The sequence below is a fragment of the Sinohyriopsis cumingii genome, chromosome 16 (genome assembly GCF_028554795.1).
Source record: "Sinohyriopsis cumingii isolate HCF-2022 chromosome 16, ASM2855479v2, whole genome shotgun sequence".
Lineage (NCBI taxonomy): Eukaryota > Metazoa > Mollusca > Bivalvia > Unionida > Unionidae > Sinohyriopsis > Sinohyriopsis cumingii.
In genome coordinates, this window is record NC_142976.1 from 32,730,455 (window position 1) to 32,752,938 (window position 22,484).

At 40.1% G+C, this 22,484-nt stretch overlaps 1 protein-coding gene across 1 annotated transcript in view; it reads left to right on the top strand.

Annotated features, from left to right (window-relative positions):
* LOC149780169 (uncharacterized) overlaps positions 1 to 22,484 on the top strand; it is a 104,728-nt gene that overhangs the window by 19,420 nt on the left and 62,824 nt on the right. The window contains exon 2 of the mRNA XM_089936914.1: positions 3,308 to 3,667. Within this exon, the coding sequence (XP_089793040.1) occupies positions 3,308 to 3,667 (360 nt within the window). The remainder of the gene's footprint in view (positions 1 to 3,307; positions 3,668 to 22,484) is intronic.

A 22,484-nucleotide genomic window follows, 5' to 3' on the forward strand; every position in this document is an offset into this window, starting at 1 on the left:
GTGGTTGAATATCTTCTTCCTGTGGTTGAATATCTTCTTTTAATTTTGCTTTTCCCTTCCGTGAAGATTTAGCTTTTTCTTCCCTCTCTTGTCGTCTCTTTTCTTTCGCTTGTTGCTTTTCTTCTTTTGCTTGTTGCTTTTCTTCTTTTGCTTGTTGCTTTTCTTCTTTTGCTTGTTGCACATTATAGTTATATGTTTCCTTTGCGGCTGTTAAAAATCTTCTGTAATATGGATCCGTTTCTCTCGACTGTGGTTTTCCCGTGTAAACTTTATATAACATACTATACCAATCTTTACGGTTTTTGTATCTTCCTTTTCCTTTATCAGTCAGATATTCTCCTCGACCATCAAAATAATTTTCCGCAAATTGACCAAATTGATCTATATTACTATACAGCGTCGAGAGCGGTTGTGATATTATTTCCCATCCCGCCTCGGTGAAATTTTCTCTTAAATTCTCGATATTAAACTTCCCTTTTCCTACTCTAGGTTTTCCTACTTCAGGTTTTCCTTTACTTATTTTAAAACCAATTGCAGGTTGTTGCCCGCGTTGTTGTGCTAGTATTGCTAATCGCTCCGGTAATACTCGTGATTGTTCCTCAATACCTTTCAACATGGGAAAAATTCCACTTTTCATGATATCCTTGTCTCTTTTCTCACCATATACGACTCGCTCGGTTGTTTCGGTAACTGGTTTTAACCATTTTGACGATACCTCGGCAATTCCGAATTCTGTGTCTTCGTGTGTTCGGACATTTTTCTTAAATAATTGTTTTGCTGGAATAAGTTTCTTTAGTGCCGCTAATTGTTCTCGCGCTAATCTGGCAGAATGAGGCTCTCCAACTGTGCTAGTTTTCTGACTCATATTATTTTCAAGTATATTATTTTAATGTGACGTAAAATTGGGAAAAGCAGCCCCAAAGACAACAAAATCCATTAACACAAAAAAATATCCCAGACCCCCCCGAAAATTCCTTTTTTTTTTCCTGTCCTTAACGCGATATTTTTGACGCGAAAATTGCACTCAGCGAGAGATTTACGAAAATTAATTTCCGTAGAAGGCTTTATTTCTGCTTTCTGAGGCTTCTACGGAGAAAGTTCTCGTAGGAAGGTTTATTTTGTTTGGAACGGCTGGTCTGTTAAACTTCCCTGCTGCTTCCTGTTCAGACCGTTTAAAAACTGGATGCCGATATATTTGATACTATCTCACCAGATAGATAGATAGATAGATGCATGCAAACATACATACATGCATGCATGCATACATACATACATACATACATACATCCGGCCGAGTCATATCAAAGACTTATAAAATGATACTAACAGCTGCTCGCTTGGCGCTCAGCATTAAGAGGTTAGTGTTAGGGCTGGTCGGCCTGGTGTCAGGATAATGCCACTGGGTGGGGGTGGGTGGATTATACTATATATCTGCGGCATGATGTCCCAGTGATAGATTTCGCTATGAACTGCCACACTGCAGACATCGTAGCGATATGACTGATTTTTTTTTTAAAGCTACGTTAAAAATCCAAATTACACACACACACACACACACAAACACACACACACACACACACACACACACACGAATACATATATTAATATACATGTATATACATATATACATATGTAAGCGATCGGTATCAATAGTCTTTTTGTGTCAAGGTATTCCAATGGGCAAGATATTCGTAGAAGAGTAAATATCTCTTCTATATTTGACAACGCTATTTACCCAGTTCACACTGCAAAAAAAATGGAAACATTTTGGATCGATATGATGTTACTTAAACTCAGCGCATAGCCTTTCAGTTCATTATTCAAAACGTTTATGTCCACGCAGATTGTAAGTATTTATTAGCCGAGGATGCCTTTAACGGTAAACGTCGACATTTGACTTTTTGTTTAGATTCGATTGTTAGGTATTTTGTTTACTTTATGTTTGTCTGTGTTTGAGGGTTGAGATTTGGCCTTGCTGACTATTGCCAACTTTTGATTGTAGTCATGATTATTAATGGTAAACAAGATGTTTCTCAAAATTTAAGCTCCAGGCCTAAATTTGTGTATGAATTTAATGGAGTGTTCCATTTACAATGACCCATATCCTGTGTTTTCTACTGTGTTTTAGGTTAAGAGAAATTAGTATATCTTAGATGAGATGAACTACATTATTCACTCCACTCTTAAGTTTAGTCCTTGGAATCATTTGCTGTTCTGTTCAGATATAATTTGAGAGGAATCGTGTATTTATATTATTCATTGGAATTACAATGTGCTCATTGACCTTTGGACTAAAACACTACTTTGGGATTATTGTACATTTGTTCAAAGACATTCTGGATCACATCATTCTGATCAAGACTATTGGTACATCAACACATGCAAAACTATTGGTACCTCAACGCATTAACTTTGGAATTCATTTGGAACATTTTCAACGTTTGGGTTTGCGAGAGTAAATTATGGATTAAATTGGTATTTAGTTAAAAATACTTTAAATTCCCCTTAAAATTTTCACACTGTAACTTTGATAAAAGAGTATTTGTTAATTTTACTAAACTTGTTGTTTTTTCTCCTTTCTCGACGTGTTCATGATACCGCATACAAATGTCCCCCTCTACATCTAGAGACAGCACGTAATCTCCATTTTTTGCAGGCTTATGTATCTGGTTTATGAGATTCTGGAACTTTAGTTTTATACGATAAAATAAGAATTTGCTTTAGTGTTAATTTCAATTATGAATTTATTAAAAGCCTATGGAAATTCAAACTACCTATATGAAAGGTGAGAGATATTTAATGCAACATAAGGTACTTGTTCAAACTAGTCACTGCGTTGATCTGTTTTTCATCTCATGGAATAAATGAATGCCATATACGTTTATAGCTACTGTTGAATTCTAACGGACTGAATTTCGCAACAAAAGAAAGCAATTAAAATAATTTAATTAAAACGGATTTAAATTAAATGCTCTAAGCTGAGATTAAATTATATTAAATGACTAGCAGTGACCAATCGCCTGAAAAATATATTATTATATTCAACGTTCTTGAATATATGATAGTGACAAATACAATTGTCATATTTATGTATTTTGTTTCTTCCTGTACCAAATTGTTCAAAATCATACATTTAAGTTCATTCTAAAATAGCATTGCAATTGGAACTGATGGAAATGTGTTCTTACAATATCAATGTATACATCTGAGCAAGGATCTATCCAATGTTCCGTTTGCCTGAAAACAAACGCATGTCTGCCTTAAATTGCCTTAACATCCCTTTGTATCAGTTTATATCTTGTTACAGCTGCGGGAGAAATTACGTTAAGACTGAATGGCACTGCATTCTATGGTCAGCCTTTTATCCTGGTGTGCTTCAATTCTGTGAACACTTCGACCCAGTATGCCCTATTTTATAGATCACTATCAAATTCTACAGATGGCTATTTTACCGATCGTGTGGCAGCGGTTACGTATTTGAATTCCACATGTCAAGTTACACCTTCGTCATCTTCAAAATACTCCTACAGTTGTCATAACGAAGGAAAGGAGATAACTCTTACAGTACCAGCTGAGAATGAGGCTGAACATAATACATACTGGAGATGTATGAATCCTGGGGGAACGATTTTAATAAACAATAACATTGTAGAAGTGTTTGTATACGGTATGTATCCAACTTTTCATGCTATTTAATGCTAACTCTTACATTATCATTTTTAGTTTTAGCACATAACATAGAACAGAGGCAACAATCGTAATGACCGACGCAAGATATGGGAATGTGTAGGTGTTTATTATTTACCAGTGACAATGAATTATGAGTATAAATTTTACCCAAGTTATTTAGCTGCGGGAGAAATTACGTAGGAACTATTTGATACCTTATACAGTCACTTGCTCCTTCAAAACAACTAGATGGTAATTAACTAGTCAGTATAATAACCGTGTGAATGAGGCAGCGTCCATTCCGATCCCGATGAAACGATAGAAAATTGGAATTATAACATCTCAGCGTCATTTGCACGTACTCTCTCTCTCTCTCTCTCTCTCTCTCTCTCTCTCTCACACACACACACACACACACACACACACACTTTATATATATTGAATTTGCATTGCTTGTTAGTTATTTTTAATCACTAAATGCTGCTGGTTTTGTAAATATTATATCTTGTAGCTGATCTTGTCCAATATCAAGTTCATTCCTTACCTAAATAAAGTCATTTCTTTATTTTTTATTTTTCAAACAACTACTGCGTTGCTATTATTTTCTCAATGAGTGTAGGTTTAATATTAGGATCATTATCAATAGAAGTGAATATATTTATTAGGGTCTGGGTCAGGATTATTGGAATTCTCGTATATTCAGTATTATTATGTTAGTAACTTAATCTTTCTACAATCGAAAGAATCCAGTAATTCATCGTATTTTCGGAAAATGCTAATTATGACCTAGATCTAGTGGATGGTTTTATAATCTTGTTTATCTAGGAAATATTTTTTCTTGCTGTAAGATCTTGCAGATTCTTTTGTATTTTTGTGTTCAATACCATATTTGGTTTCAAGTGAAATTATTGCACCAAATTATTTATTGACTGGAAATACAAAGTGCTCATAAACAATATTGTTGAACAGAGACATTAACTGAGAATTATAGTGATTTAAACACGGAAACCTTGGATTATGTTATTCAACAAAAGACTGTTGGAACATCATTTCAATTCAGACCATTGCTATATTAGTACATTAAAGACTACTGGCAACTACAGGCACATCAAGACCTTCAGCACTGAAAATTGGAATACCACAATAGATTATTCAGAGCTGTATTCATTAAGACTTGTGTTAGGAATTCTAGGATTATTTGGAAATTAATTTGCAATACCGTAAGTTATAGGTCATTTTTACATTGTCACTTTCTATTCTAAGGATATAAATTCTTTGTTGAATTATGAAAGTTTGTTGGGTTTCGCTCGTTTTTATTATTTTAAGAGCATCGAGTAATAGAAAACTGAAGACACTTGTACGTGATACGAATTTCTCGAAAATATTTCAGAATACTTTGCTTTTGAAACTTAAATTTATTTGTTTCGCATTTTTCTAAGTCCTACGTATTATTTTACATATTTAAGAAATCAATAGTTAAACGAACAAGTTTACATAATATCATCTAAAGCGGAGAATGTTTTATTAAAACTTACACAGGAAAGGCTAGAGGCCTTGAAAAAAGATAAATTAATCTAGCCAGCCAGAAAGTATTATCCTTCTGAGGTGAAGGCTTCCTTAACGAAGCAAAAAAAATAACAAATATTTTGATTCATTATTTGGTAGAAAATAATGTTGTGGATAAAATTGCTTTGTGGTTAAGCAGTAAGTCTCCATCTTGATCTATCTTGCAAGTTATGGAACTGAAATTAAAATACAGGAATGAAATAGAGTCAAGGAAGCTTGAACGTCAGAGAGAGGAAAGACAAATGCAATTGGAGAAAGAGGACAGAAAGAGGCCAATGCAACTAAAAAATGAGTAGAGGCAGAGAGAGAGAGAGAGGTAAAGGATGTTACATAAAGAAGAAGTATAAATTCAGAAACGGAGAGAAAACAAGGAAGATAGAGAAATGCAGTAAAGGAAGAAAGGGAATTTCAATTAAGATTAAAGGAATTGGAGATACCACGTAGAGAACACTCACACTTTACACACAAGTATGAGGTTTGATGTTACCAAATATATTAGGTTCATTCTCTCTTTGAAAGTAAAAGTAGTTAAATATATTCCTTATTTTGAAAAATTTGATGAAAATTTGAAATGTTGTAAAACACTTTCACATATTTTGAAAGATTACACTGTACAACTTTGTTATCGATGCTTTTTTTTGCATGTCTCATCTACATCTTTTTATATCGGTAGTTCGATTACAGTACCATTTAATAATTAATTGAGAACTTCCATTGAACGTACACACGTTTAATTAAAAAATATATATGGTTTACTGGACGTACTTGGTCCAGCCCACAGACATGTATCTGGGGCCAGAGTGATACAACAGAAACAAATCAGTAAAAAATGTCATTGTTTATTATTTATATGAACTGAATCATGGACGTTCTTCTTGAATTCGAATGGCTGAAAAGAAACACCGCTGACATATAATGAGACGGCAGATTTAGGTGAATTATTCAAAGGATTCGTTTGAAAAGATAAAGTTACAAAATCTACGACCCACTTGTTATGTTTTTTTTTAAAGCTTTGAAAACAAAAATAAAATAAGTGTGAATAATCATAAAATGATGGACAACAATCATAATTGTGCAGAAAATAAAGCTTTTGATATTCTTCATTTAGAGAAACAATAGGCTTTGTCACGGCATAGATAAAGACGTCCATGTTTATTGAAGACCTATACATATCGCAGTAGGAGGAGTGAACGGACCTTTTTTGGCGTTAGTGACGGTCCATTTTTAAACTTGAAGTCTTAAAAAATGTTGAGATCTTATTTTAAAAAATCCTATCCGAGCTTTGTATCCGTCGCAGACACATCATTGATGATGTCCACGGGTGTAAGGAGGGGTCATGCCCGATAAAATCATTAAGCTACTTTCGCTTAGCGCAAGATAGTGATCGGTAATCAGTATCCCTAGAAAGATATAACACAATTGCACGGGCACGTCGCTATGTTGATTGTTTGATGAAGTATATTTTAGTATATAATCTATGTGCTGACCGGTGATGTGTAATTAAATCGTAGTTATAAAAATAATAAGCGATTCTGCGCTAATTATGGAATCTGCATCAGCTAAACTAGCTCGACAACGACTAGAGGCAATTAAGAAATATCTCCCCGTCTGTGATTCTGTCCAACATCAGCTACAACAACATCAGGAAGCTCAAATGAATATTACAGAAGATAGAAAGCAGTTATATAAACCAATTGTCGAACCAACCCAAAAATTGTTACAGCAAATGAGGCAACATAAAAAGCTCTTGAGATGTTACCTTTTGATATTGCTGGACGTCTTCAAGCAGCTCGATCAGCATCCAACAACCTGAAGTTCAACCACCATCAGCGGTGTACACTCCGCGTGTTTGAACTAACACAAAAGATACATTTACTGAGGAAGGTATTGCCGCTATCAAGAATAAAGATCAAACAATTGATATTTCTGCTGTTGGATTGACCGTAGAGATCAGTATGTCAATCCGAATATACCTACATTCTAAAAGCTGCCGATTGGATTAAAAATGTATATCGCGTTGCTAGTCATACACAGTAGGTCAAATCAAAGGAAGATATCAATAATTCTGAAACCTTTAACCAAGCAGTGAGGGGAAGTGCCGAAAGTGTAGAACGGGGTGGGGGTGGGTGGGCAAACGTGAAGAAATGAAGCGTCAACTTGAAAAAGCAGCAGAAGAAAGGATAAAATAAGGCGCAAAGACCTGATCTGAAACAAGGAAGGAAAAAGGAAAAACTGCGACAAAGGCGCTCCAGCAGTGCACTTTGGAACCACAGCCAGACTTGCATCTTGAATCGTTATCAAAAACAAAACAACATCGGAGAGGGTCTAACCCGTGATGTGGTCGTAAAAGCCCCGGGGAGGGGGGGGGTAATGTAATCACTGGATCACCGGAGATTCACGATTATCTTTGCAACAGTAATGTTGATCAACTAGAAATTCTGACTGATGGAAGACGAGCTGGCAATAATTCTCCCAAAATCATCAATGGAGCAGCTGATATTTGTCGGCGTTTATTCACAGGTGGCGTCATGGACGGACACGTCTATTGGGCACTTATCGATGAGATCATTGATGATCACTAAGTAAATGAAGTCGACACAATTCGATCGGTGATAACAAAATAACATCATGACAAACAATGCCCATAGTGGTCGCTAAAACGATGACGTTAGCCGGTACGTTATCGGCGATGTATGTGATAGCACCCACGGTTGGAATCGGCGTTGCCGTTGCTGATCGCGTTGTTGATATTCTCAATATTGTCGCGAAAACATATCGGCGTGTGTGTGTAAGAAATTGCACGAACACACAGACACGCTGTCAACCGCAACAACTGTACATGCAGATATATCATCACTGATATCATCGGGGCTAAACGATGATGAAATATTAGATGGTGTGAATTTTGCCGCAGTAAGTTATATTTATCATGTTATGTGTAAGTCACTGGCGACCTTTGGACGCTCGGTGAGGGCATCATCAGATTTTCCACATTTAGAATCCGTATAAATATAATAATGACCGCAGAAATAACACCACGACTAGAACAGTTAATCTATATCTGAAACGTTAACGCAGCCACAGAAAAGGCTATCATATGGGGTTGTAGTGTTGATACAGCTGTTGTGGAGTTATACAATGTTATTTATTAAGCATTATCATATCACAGAAGCCCAATTGGTATATCGATAAAATGCAGCGGGATCTCAGTGATATAACTGACAAATATATACCGAAGATCAATGCGACGTGGAGCAAAATAAAAGGCCCGAGAAATATTCTCAAACATAACAACGATCCAGAACGTGGTGGTCGTCACATATCGCCGGGTATAGCTAATATTACGTCCATGATTTCTGTAAATGTTCCGTGACACCGTAGACGGTAGTTATCAGGCGAGGGCTACTGGATCCCTAGCCCAGCAAGGATATGTTATTTATAGCTTTACTCCAGAGGTACCCCCTGGCCATTTGATTGTGTCAGTGCCCTTTAATCCTGATTATTTACAATGTCATAATCCATCGCTGTCACGAATACAATTTCGTCTGACCAATCACATTGGATATTTATTGGAACTCCGCAGTGAAGAATTAACTTTGTGTTTGTATATGCGAGACAGACCACGAGCGACGGGGGAGGGGAGGAAGGCGGGAGACACAAAATAATAAAGCTAGCACTCGAGCGGATGCAGAACTTCATTCCATCGCCAATAATGAAAAATGATCCATTATATGTTTTTCGCTTCGACCGTTTGTCGCTCAGGCCTAGGCAGTCTATATTTCTTTTCTCGGTGAACCGTTGATACATTATGTTACTTTTTACGGTGAACTGAGGACGTGGAGGGAGAGTATTTGTCCCAATCCCACATACGTGAAGCTTCACTGCCCGAATAGCCACATGCTTGCATTACTTACAATCCAAATCCTTGGGTTCCGATTCGCCATTAGTGGATGACTTGCAACCGGAATCCTCCACAAGTTGTCTTAGCTGTTGCGAACGCGCACCCTCGCATTTTTAAATTCTGGAGACAGGGTTGATTTAATTTTCTCAATGGCGCGCTAGTGGTACAAATTCAGCAATAGCGCTATCGCTACTGACACGTGCAAGAGACGTTTCCATCATGCTTTGGAGTAATTGATAAATCGATATTCTGCTGTTAATGTATACCTACCCTCTTCCAGTCGCTCTTGTATCATTTCAAAACCGTCGTGTTTTTTTAGGATCAAGTTGATCCAGGAGTGGAATACCATTTGATTTTTAAATTTCTCAATCAAAGAGAAAATTGAAGACATGTTTTATTGGTCCATCATTCAATAAATATGTTTCTTCAATTAACAAAACGGGATGGACATGCCTGATGATGTCCATTAGTAGGTGATGCCCCCCCCCCCCATCCTGTGACAGCCGTTGTTTTTTGCGTTTTATGTGTTAAACAAATCTAATGTTCATGCTCTTCAACCGATGAGGGGTGCTAGCACCCAGACGGGTATCTTATAATGCGTAGCTCAAAGGAAATCACTGGGTCACAGAATGTTTTATGGATGCTCGACAAGGAAATAGGTTGATAGAACTACGGCTTAGAAGACTAACGAATGGGCCAAAAATGTTTGAGAGAAGGGAGCAAAAATAGAAGACATCGCCGGGTGGGATTTTTTTTTCCGATGTTAGTAAAAAAATAACCATAGTAAAAACAATAACAGATGAGGTTTTGTACACTTCTGGCAACTATCAAACGAAAAGAGCCTCGATAGTGATAGTAGAGCACAACGCCCATACGTGGCATAGAAGCGTAAAAAAATTTCCCCCTAAAAAATCCATCTACCAGATGTTTTTATCGGTAATATTTTTGAATGTATCTATCATATTAGCATAAACGATCCAATATCAGTCTCTCAGTTTCAGAGTGATCCCACTTCGGAATCAGATGAATCCTGTTTGATCAATTCGTGCTACCATCTGAGTAGTAATGTGGGGCGATATAGCGACAATGGGACTTTAATGTTAAAATAGGGTATATCGAATATAGCGACAATGTGAATTTAACATGGATGGGCCTATATAGCGACAAAGGGAATTTAACAAGGGAATATATCGTCGGCCTGTATAGCGACAATGGAAATTTAACATGGGGAATTTTAACATGGATGGGCCTATATAGCGTCAAGGGAAAATGAACATGGGAGATGGATATAACACAGACAAGGGACAAAGACATATACAACATACAACATGAAATAAATTTTTTTTTTGGGGGGGGGGGGGTTAGGCAAGAAAGTCAATTTCTTTTCGAGGCATATAAATGGCCCTGAAAAGGGCCTTTGGGTTCTTTTTCTTCTGCTTCTCCTTCTTCTACTTTCTCCATTTCTTCATCCATCCCCAGACCTTTCCCGAAATTCCTTTCTTCTTACTCTTTTCATTTTCTGGTAACCAGTCAGGATGACCCATAGACCTGAACTTCTCCTGTATCTTGATCCAATTCTGATTGAGTTTGTCAAAGGCCATTTTCTTCTTTATTTTTTCCTTATCCTGTCTTTCTTGACTCCATTTTTCTTTGATGTTATTCACCTCTTGGGTCATCACTTGTCTCATTATTTCTTCTCCTTTTTCAACCTGTATAAGCCCCTCTACACATAAGACAACTCTGTCCAATAGACTATATGTTCTAGGAAGCACCGAAGTTGGATGACATGATCCAGTGCTTCCTTCAAACTTCCCACTCTGACAAAAGGCTGGACAATTAATCCTCTCAACTTATTAGCTTCTTCTTCCATTATCCCTTCTATTAGATTCCTGGCTACCTTTAGACCTTTGACTTGACTGGTTACTAAGTCTTTGGTATCTCCATACCTCCATTCCTTTTCTATCCTTTCTCTAACATATTCTACATCCAGAAATAGATATCTCTCAATTGATTGAATAAAGCAGATACTCGCGCCATCTTGACTCGATTATTCCGTGGAATGGCGCGAACGACGAACGCTGTGAGTTTTTATCTGGAAAGCACGGACGTGAAGGAAAACATCCCCTACTTTTCTCTTCTCACATTATCTACTATTCACACAGTAATGACTAGACAAATAACATGACCATAATATACTATCCAAACACTCGAAGCAGTAAATTCAAACCCAAAATATACTATCGACACACGGGACGCAGCACAATCAAACCCAAAATTTACTATTCACACACCCGAAACAGCAAAAACAAAATCATAATCTACTATCCACACACAGGAAGCAACAAATAACATAACTATAATCTACTATCCACACACCCGAAGCAGCAAAATCAGGCCCAAATCTACTATCCACACACGCAAACCAGCAAAAATCAAACCCAAATCTACTATCCACACATAGAAAGCAGCAAAAACAAAACCATAATCTACTATCCACACACGGAAGCAGCAAAAACATAACCATAATCTACTATCCACACACGCGAAGCAGCAAAAAACAAGAAAAAAAACAAACATACCATCCACATGAAAGGAATGTTTATTAACCACACTCTACTATTCACACATACGTACTTGAAAGCTTATAAACCCCAATAATCTACTATCCACACAAACGTACGTTAGCGCTTACGAACACAAACACACACACACACACACACACACACACACACAATCATACCAGGAAACGATTGAGTGTTTATATTCACACTACTCCACATTCTCACATTGGCAAATTGAATAGTTTTTCTTTTCTAGAGTTTTGGTTAGCCCTGAAAAGGGCTGGGCTGTTTTTTAACTTCAGAGACACCTGACTAAGGCCTATATTTCCCTGGTCTGGCACCGCAGACACATCTAAGCCTCCAATCGTTCTCCCTGATTACTCTTGTGGCTGGGAGAGCAGAGGGAGGATGATTCGCTTCAGCACCCCAATCTTCTGTCTCTGGAATACTGTAGGCTACCCTCTCTCTTCTCCTGTTCCACACTCTTGGATGTCTAATTTCTGGTGCATCTATTGGTTGTAACATCCTTGCCTCCTGTGCACGCAGCTGTACTGTAACTGGCTGTGGTGCTGGTAGAGGCTGCGGTACTGGTAGTGGCTGTGGTGCTTGTCTCTGTGGAGGTGTCCTTGCCTCTGGCTTAACCTCACACACAGGTTTTACCATTACGTGAGGCAGGATTCCATTTTTTCTTTTCCTACTCTTCTTCCTTCTTCCTCTTTTCTTCCCCTTCCTCTATTCTTGCTGCCTCTTCTACAGCCTCCATGGCCAGCTCGTCCAGGATGTGTCTGGCATATTCCAGGTGCATCTGAAGTTCTATAAGTTTTGTTAGTCTGGTGTTCATTTTTTGTTGTTAATGAATCAACAAAGGTAGCCAGACTGCCGAGTGTTTTCGTATTTATATCAAAAGCACGGACGTAAAGGAAAACATCCCCTAAGACCCAAAACTTATATTACCTATAGGATCATCAAAAAACGCGAGAACCTAAAAGAAACACTCACTCACTTTTTTACTACCCATCACTATTTTAAAAATTTTTGAATAACCACTTAAAGAAAATGCTTATACACTCACTTTCTAGCCAAGATAAAAAAATTCATATGCTTATAGACGCACTTCTAATTTTTTCTAATATATCATAGGCAATGGATTGTTATTTCTTTTCTAGAGTATGGGGTAGCCCTGGAAAGAGCTGGGGTTTTTTTTGTTGTTGTTTTTTTTGTTTGTTTGTTTTTTTATGTGAACGAGGAGCTATGGCAATCTTTTTAGGATCTAAGAGTGCGGCCTCCTCTGACGACAGGCTTTCTCACAGGATAAGGTCTGCTTCTTCGGAAAGAGAAGAAGAACTCTTTCGTGTCGACACGACAGTCGACAAAGCCTCTGTCAGGTTCCTGCTGCAGCTGCTGTTGTCGCTGATCTCTCTGCTCTCTCTGCTGTTTCTGAAGTCTGTACTTCTCTGTCTATTCTTCTTTCTCCCTGCTAATTTCTTCTCTGGAAAGTTCTTCTATCAGGTCTTAAGTGACTTTTAACATTCTAACATTCTCTATTTCTTCAGGCTTCGGTATCAGACTGTCTGACACGATGCAAGTTCACGTAGGCTTCGTTCAGCTTAGCTAGTCTTGAGCACATCTTCGTATGAGGATGAGTCGACAATGGATGGTCAGACTGGAGGCTGCCCCGTTTTTATTGTCAAAGCGCGGACTCGAAGGAAAACATCCCTACACGGTTTTCGAGTCGGAACGCTAAATTAGTACCATGTGAGGGATAGAGAGCAATCAAAGAGCATGAATCATGATACCCATAGCAAAACAAATGACAAACGCATTTTTTTCTTCAAAACAACATTTTTATTCAAATAACTCGTAAATAACAAGTAACAAACATTTTTAACAATAACCATTCAATATAACATTAAACATTTTTTTCAACTAACTCTCTATTTTGGACATGGCTCACAACGTTGTGAATGAAATTGTGATTTTCAGTGGTGGAAGTCACTAGGCCATTGATGGAGACTACGTTTCCTAGCTAAAGACAAAATATAAGCATAATGGTCACAGAACCATCGATCTACTTTCTCATCGTTTCTAGAAGAATGACGATCACAATAAGTCACTAAATGTTCTAAAGAATATCCCAGGCTGCGATGATGCAGAAAATACACACAATATTGTCCACACACCAAGGAATATGTGCCTTGTAATTTCACATTATTGAATCGTATGGTCTGAGCATTTCTTCTCATAAAGTCAATAATATCGTCTTCCAAAGGGGGCAATCCATACAAATCAAAATATCCCACACATCCTTCTTGAGGAAAGTAGACGGCTAACCAGTGGGTTTCTGGGAGATGACTGTCGTCCGTGTTGATGACATAAGCTTGATGGTCTTGAGGTTTGCGATGAAGGAGTTCATCTTTAGCACATACGACATGATTCCAAGAAGCAGTATACGAACTGTGGTTCAAAAGGTAATAAAGTTCAAAGGTATCCATTTTTTGCCTTGTTTTTCTCTTCTTCACAGGTGAAAATAAGTGATCACTTCGATCCTGACTTTCTCTTGGAAAATGTCTGACAAGTAAATGGGTACGAGCTCCGACTTTGTACCCTGGTTCACGAGAGTTTCGATGCGACGGATCTCCAGAGGCGTTAATGGAGGAAAAGAATATTTACGCAAGCCTTTATACCACTGATCAAACACGAATTTTTCCGAGATGAGACTCCAAGCTTTTTCCAGATACTCGTCCAATTTTTCTTCTTGACTCAGCATCAGATATTTATCCTCTTGAATTTGACTGGGATGATCGTTTTGACATCCATAGCAATCTTTCTAGATCAATTCCTTAATGTTATCTCCCAGGACTGTAGCAAAACAGGAGACTAAATGTGCTTCTTGCTCTGGCCATTTGGATTTCATCATGATGACTTCTTCGTCTTTGTCTTGGAATTCTTCTTTCTTGGTCTCCTCACATTCCATGTCCAAAGTTTCTCCACTAGGTAAAGAGGGATAACAGTCTTCCATAGCTTCTAATAATCTAGAATGACTTCTCTCAGACTGTTGATTTCTATCGTATTATCGAATTCGGCATACAGGATGACGTTCGCTGTGTGGTCTGGAGGTGGGTGTGCAAAATGAAGTTCCACTCGAATCTGACCCGATTTTATAGGGTGGAAATGTCCCTCGTCGCTGCCTTGGTCTGGTGTGAAATCAAAAGCCCACAAAGTATAGCCTCCTGCATAATCCTCGTACGATATGCCGTGACTGGTGTTGGTTCCTAGCTGTCCGGTAGCTTCGTACATGGACAACTACGATCTCAAGTAATTCTTTTCGTTACCAAACTTACGCTCGAAAGGTCGGTTACACAAGGTCTTGCCATCGCGACTGACTTTGATTTTGGAGACATTGTAATGTTGAAACTCGAAAGGATTTTCATTGTAGGCTCCGTTGAAGGCTGAATTCTTGACGATGACAATAATCAAACGCTTGGGTAACTGTCCTTCGAACAGATAATCTTAATTATGGATCGCTGTCCATCAGGAATAGTGAACGTTTGCACTTCCATGCGGCGTATCGGATACTTGGCGGTCGTTCTACTTAACGTGTGACTGATGTCGTTTCCTACTTTAGGTAACACTTCCACACGTCTCACGTAGAGCCTAGCTTCTTGGATGATAGTTTTGTACTCGTTAACATGAGCCATCAAATGGAAAGTGGCACTGCTACGATTCAGTCTCAGGCCGACATCCACTCCGTTCAGCAAATACTTTACTTGTAATCACATGTCCAAATGCAAACGATCCATCAATACTAAACTACGTCCTTGCAGAATTTTCTTTCTACGTTCGTTAAACCCCACATTGTGAATATTGTCATCTTCTGTCAGGGCTGTGTCGTTAAACTTGTTCTCACCGGCTGTGTCAGCTTTCCATACCCCACAAGCATCCAGATGAGTGTTTTTGGTTTCTTTTCCGTACGTCAAGAGATTTTCCAGGTAGGCACGATAAGGGAGAGTATCTATGCTGCTGATGATCAGCTTGTTATTCAAGTACAAGTCCACTTCGCTAAACAAGGAATGCATGAAATTGTTGACAGGAGCTACTCTAGCAACGTCTGCGGGATTAGTGTTGTCCGTTTTGATCACTTTGACTTTCAAGTACAGGTAACTGCTGTTCATATCGATGTAATCTTCGGGCTGACCTTTGATATCAAACTCGATGGGATCTGAATCCGTCATAGAAGAGACGGGATGAAATTCCACCCACTGGGATTCTTGCATGGTCATCATGGTGGGTGGCATGGCAAACAGATCTAGTTCCGACTTTCAACAGGCACAAGACTCTCGGTGCATCATTATTCTCTTTCTCAATAATTTAATGATCAAAAACGTCTAAGTCTCGAACAGTTCTTTTTTTCTTTGCTTTCTAGCTTGAGAAGTGTGAAGTCTGGTGAAAGGGTATTTACTTCGTCGTCTGCCGTGTCCTTGCTGTCCTCGACTCAGTAGCGTTCAGGGCATTTATAGGCGTTTCTCGTCTACCCAAAATGTCTTTGCCCGTTTGCAGCAAGACATTTTGCCTTGCGTCAGTGCGACATCTTTCAAGGCGTGCAATCCTCGTGTCACCATCGGTTTCAACACTGCAGCCACCGAACCAAAAGCTGATTTCAACATATCTCCTAAACCGTGTCCTCGCTGTCGAGCAATGTACACTGCATACATGACTTACGAGTCGTTAGAGAACCGTTTTCGAAAATGGAGTTTCACCGTGACTTTCCATTTGGTGAATGGACTATCTTGTCCCAGATGTCCTTTTATAGCAATGCTGACAGTGTCCAAATGAGACCTGCTGAGAGGCAGATAGTGAGGATTTACAAATTCGCGGTGAACATGATAAGTGTTTCCACCTTCCACGTCCGCGTTCGTGGCAGATCCACTTTGAAAGGAATGACACGAAGCAACGGTACGGAGGTGTGTCCCACCACGTTATACTCCACCACATCGGATTATACAAAGATCAAATTCAGTCCTTGGTTCAGTTCTACCGGGCAACGAAATGACTTGACAAAAGATTCGTTGTCGGAAATGACTGGTAATTCGTTTTTCTTGATCTTGGCCATCCTCATCTCTATGTCCCCGCCCAACATGTCAAACAATTCAGGACAAAACAAAATGGACAACACTTTGCCCCCCTCAGGAAATTTCATTAGGAAGCGACGAGCTACTTTGTGGTACTCCAGGGTGACACTTTTTTCACATTCTCCAAAGCTTTAGGAAACACGACATTAAACCTGGATGCAATGGTGCTCACTAAACGTTGACCACTAAAATAATAGCCTGGGGGAATGAACAAGTAATAGGTGGTCGACTTTTGATTTTTTGTGCTAGGTGTTTTCTTATTATATTTTACATGGGTATCCAAGTACTGTTGCAATTGTTCGTCATGAACTTCCACCATAAAATAATTTTGATTGGGAAGGACATTGAGAACTTGGGTTGGGTGAATCATTTCCACTAAAGCCACTTCCCAATGGGCTTCGTGATCTAATTGGATGGCCTCAGGTAATTTGGCCGTGTAACAGCACAAAGTGTTGTTGGGAAACACCTCCATGGAACTGTCAATGGGTAAGGTTAAGTAAAATTGGCTATGGTGGCTCATAATTCCAGAGTTCTGTGGCTGTCCGAAGGGTTACTGGAAGCCTGAGGAGTGTCTCCGCCCAGAATGGGTTTGTTTTTGGTGTGGTGACAGGCACTGGCACTGGACACAATGTTCCCGTTGTTCGAGGAGAATTTCAGAGAGGGATTGGGAAGTAGGTAACCGATGCAGTTGCTCAATAAAATGGTCCACAATTGTTTGTCTCCTTGTTGCAAACTCAAATTGGCGATGGCTGCCCCGATGACACAATAGACCACAAAGATTTGGCAGAAGAAGACGATTTGCGTTTTAGGCACACGTTCTCCACACCACACCCACAAGGGTTGTTTCTGTAAATCTTGCAGAGAAGAACTGGGTGAAGGAGTGGTCACTGCAGTGGTGGCAGTAGTTAAGGCTGTGTGAAAGGGCATGATGGTCACTTCTTTTTATAGTCGATGACTTGTGAAGCGTCGATCCAAGAATCAAAACTGGGTGGATATCCTTTCCAACGTACTTTGACTTCTTTGACACGTCGTTTGCCCACTTTTCGGGTTCTGCGTTGTAACTCGGGCAAATAAAACGTTCATTTTAACACTTCTCCGTTCATGTCTTCCAATTTATAGACGGCAGGATGACGGCCATGCACTCGTCCAGTGACACGAAACAATTCGGTGGTACAGTTAGGTAAGTAGCCTTTGTCGAAAGTGCGTTTGGTTTTGCCAGTGCGCACCCAATCTCCTACGGTCAACACTTCACCTTTCTTGGGGACAGACCCCGTCGGGGACCTACCAAACAGGCGATCAGAAACCAGCACTTCGTTGTCGGGAGTCACCTCTTGCGGGGCACGTCCAGTGCTTCCATTGTAAGATTGGTTGTACGCTTGCTCCAGGTGCGGTAAGATGTCGAAGTACTTCAGAGTGTGGTGATGCGTAAAATATTTCATATGCGTTCTTTCAAAGTGCGTTGAAAACGTTCCACGATACTGGCTTTCGTTTCAGGATTCTCGGTGGTAAAAAAATGAATATCAGGTTTCTTTAATGCTTTTTGGAAAGCTTGGTTCAGAAATTCGGTACCTTTGTCCGTTTGCCATGGAAGATGGTGACGACCACTTTGTTTCAACACCAGCTGCAGGGCTCGCACTAACTCATTGCTCGATTTGGAAGTCAATGTCACGACCCAAGCAAATTTGGAAAAGACGTCGATGACACAAAGCAAATATTTGTAGCCGGGATTGTAGCTGGCCAAATGAGAGACATCGGCTAAATCGGCTTGCCATTGATGATCGATGCCTTCCACTCGGGTGCGACTTCTGGAAAACTTGCGTCGAATGGGTTTGTGTAAAGTGTAGGTATCTTGTTCTTGTAACCACCGTTGTACTTGAGGTAAACGGAGACTTTTCAGTCGAGTTTTGGCAGCACGATACAATTTTTGAACTCCTCCGTAACCTGCAGGATGGGATGGGTCGTAGTAAATGCTGGCTACCACCTTTTCCATATTTTTGTTAATAAGCCACCCACTCTTTGAGGATGCTACTCCTTTTCTCGTAGGGTATTTTCTTGGTTTGTAATGCTTTGCTTGTCCGACCAGCGATAGGTGTCGAGGAGGAGGGTGTCTGAACAGGGGATGTCATTTCTTGTTTCACTTCTGTCTTCACCTTCTTTTTCTCTTCTGATGAAGAAGGGGTGGCCGTTATCTTTTAATCCATCCAATTCTAGAGGTAGGTGGTGTTGTTAACTTGCGTACTTTTTCTGGAGGAGTTTGAAACCCTTCTTCTTCCTCTCCTTTTTCTGTCTTGGTCACTGGCAGTAGTAGTGGTGGTAGTGGTGATGGTGCTGGACTTTTCTTCAAGGTCTTAAAATCTTTCAGAGTGAGTAGAGCTGTTTCGTCTGAAGCTTTCTGGTGAAAGAGTTGCAGTAGTTGCAAGAGTTGCCCCAACATTTGCGATTTTTCTGTTTCGGACAAATCTTGGCGATCCATCAATGACTGCAATTCGTGTTGTAACTGGGACATCTTGGTCAAATTGGGATTGGGAGGCAAATGCGGGGTCCGCTGTTCTTGCCAACGATGGTATTCCATCCATCGTTTGTAAGGCACTAAAGCTAGTTTTCGTCCTTCTATTGGATGTCAAAGGTTACGTCTGAGATCTTATGACTTCAGAGGGCCTTTTTATCTTGCTCCCACGAGCCCTCCCAACATGCTTCCCAAGACTCCTTTCAGTAATGGGCCTAACAAGAGGGGTAAAATTCCTCCACGTTGGACCAACATCTTCTTCTTTTGACGAATGGGGATTTTCTTTTGAAACATTTGGCGAAGAACGTGACGATGTTTGCCTAAGCGTGGTTTCTGGTGGTTGGACAAAGGGATCGTGCCTTTCAAAATGGTCAAACAACATTCGCACACGGTATCGATGACATCTTTGGAGGCCGTTTGAATGAGTTTTTTTTCGCATGGGTGGAGAAGCTTTGGACAGGACAGACAACATATCCCCATGTTTGACTAAACGAGGAGGCAGTCCTACTTTCCTTTTCTTTCCTTGGGGTTTAGAAGAGGATTGTTTTCTGGGGGGTGACATCTTTGCTTGTTGGTTCCGGGACATTCACCAAAAGTACACTAACGTCGATGTCTAAGCACACGCCCTTTTATCTTTTTTTTGGACTATCGCTTTGTCATAAAGGTGACAATGTGTTTTCCAAAATCGCCAAGCAATCTTCCCCTTTTGTGACTCCTCTTTTTCTTTGAACGACTGTATCTTTTCTTAGGGTAACGTAGATGCTTGGTTAAGCGCTTTCTCAGATGACGAGCCTGTCTTTGTCTCTTTCTTTTTTGACAATAGTGACGGTGTGTACGTCTTTGAGGTGACATCTTTTTGGGAGTTCAGTAGCACAAAAAAACACTGATACCTCTATTTTGTCGCAGCCGGTTTTTATACTGGAATGCGTCGCCACTGATCGTCTTTGCGTCGTAACAACTTGAGGACAGGCAACACACGTCGTGCAGGGGTTCGCAACGGACTAAATCGAGCCAGTTCTTCCTTGGACAAATCCAGTATACTCTGTAACATGCCCGATCTCTCTTAAACTTTGATTTTGGGAGCATGTACTTTGTGAGAAGCTGCCACTGCCAATAAAGTGGAGGGTCCCGCCATTGGAGAAGTTCTTGGAGACACGGGTCTCATGGTGTCATCAACGGAGAAGTGGATGAACCTGAGGCTACCGGAAGACGCGGTCACCGTTGTTGCAGGTCGTGGTTTGCGAATGTAAGGTTACGTCCTGGCTGAAGTGCCTTACTTGCGACTAGTTTTCTGTGGGCTTTTCTTTTTCGAAGGACTTCTCTGTTTCTTTTTGTGGGGACTTTTCTTTTCCCGGGGTTGTGACCTGGTCTTGACACTGTTGCTCTTTTTCTTCTTCGGGCGTCGTTTGGCTTTTTTCTTGGGGAGAACTTTGGGAGCATTAGGATCCCATCTTAAGAGGGAGCGAATGGTGTCACCTCCTAGAGTACCGCTCCCTCCAGGTTTCAAAATGATTTGCATTTTGGTTTGAGTGTCCATGCGGAGATCAGCCAGATGGGACAAAGCTACTTTGTTCCTATCAAAAAAGCGTTTGGTTTGATGAGGAATCTGAATGATGCCTTGGAGTAATTGACGTGCTGTCAATCAACCATCGTAAGACTTCTTTGAGACTGGCTTCTAAGACACGAGCACGTATTTGTGGATTTTTTTTTCGCGACTGATGCCATACAAGGCACGAATCAATTTGACGGGAAGATGAGACTGAAGGGACGTCATGTTCAGACTGCGTGAGAGAGACGAAAAGTGTCTAAGGTTTATATAGATTTTTGGGGGGATTAAGTCGAGGACGGAGACGTGTACAGGACAGGTCCTCCGTCTTGACACCAGTGGTGAAACAAATGGGTACGAAATCGCAAATAATCCGGGGTAATAGGTTTCAAATCGACGAGTAAATAGGCATGTGGAGTTTGAGTGGCATCGTCGTACGCTTGAGTGAGCCAAGGCGTTCCTAACTGTTTGGCGAAGACTTGCACTTGAGATTTAACTCGAGGGCTTTTGAACAAGACCACGTAATCAGCATTGAGACTGATGGTGCGATGGGATTTACTTTGTTGAAACAAATTTTGAGTGATGTAAATGACACTGGCATTACGATGATGCCCTTTGCGCGTAAAACACAGTTTAGTTTCTTCTTCGTCTTCTCCTAACATATCGACGAAAATGACCAAATGGGTTTGACGGGAGTCAGAGACGATGCCGTCGTCTTCTTTAGGAATGCCTTCCACAAACACGATAGAATCGCCTTGACTTTCTCGCAAGAGGCTGTACGCCGATTGCCACTCTTTGTAACACCACACGATACGTTGAGGTGGCCGATCGATCAAATGATGTTTTTGTTCGGTCAAACGTTTAACAAAGTCGGTTTTGCCTGAACCGCTTGGTCCAGCAATAAGCATGTTAAAGGGATGATGAAGATGCAAAGCCTCCCAACTGGCACGATCTAAGCGTTCGTCGATGACTTTGACAGTGGAGGAAGAGGGAGCAGAGACAGCAGAGGTAGCCATAGTGTCAGGAATGTCACTTGTGACACGAAAACAGAAGAGACATGAGTTTTTATACTTTTTTTGATGTTTTAAAAATGAACACGAAAGACAAAAATACATAAAAGCCAAAGGCTTAAGTACAACGAGAAAATGCACATGAAACGAACAAAGTGGAATAGAAACAAGTTTCTGTACAACATGCTTTGGGTAATGTTCTGACAAGTTCAACAGGGAGTAATGTCACACAAGTGTCCTCCCGAAAGGGTCTTTCAGGAATGTCCATGACAGTCCTGTCCTGGGTGACGGGTTCTTCTCGTACTGTCACCAACACAGGTTGAAAAGTGACTTTTTTCTTTGGACGTAGAAAGGAAAGATCAAAACTCTCGAGCATACTGGGCCACTTCTTGGGTCCAAGCCTCAAAACGCCATTTTTTCCAGGCACGTACATCTGTCCAATGGGGGTGTAAGTTACAAGCTACACACACATCGTCATACATCGTCATACACGTCTTGGGTAGCTAAACGTTGACGAATCTTTTTTTCCCGTAGAGGTCGAGAAGTATCCAGACTAAAACGCAAGGCTTTGAGCAAAATGAGTCTCTCGTGACCAT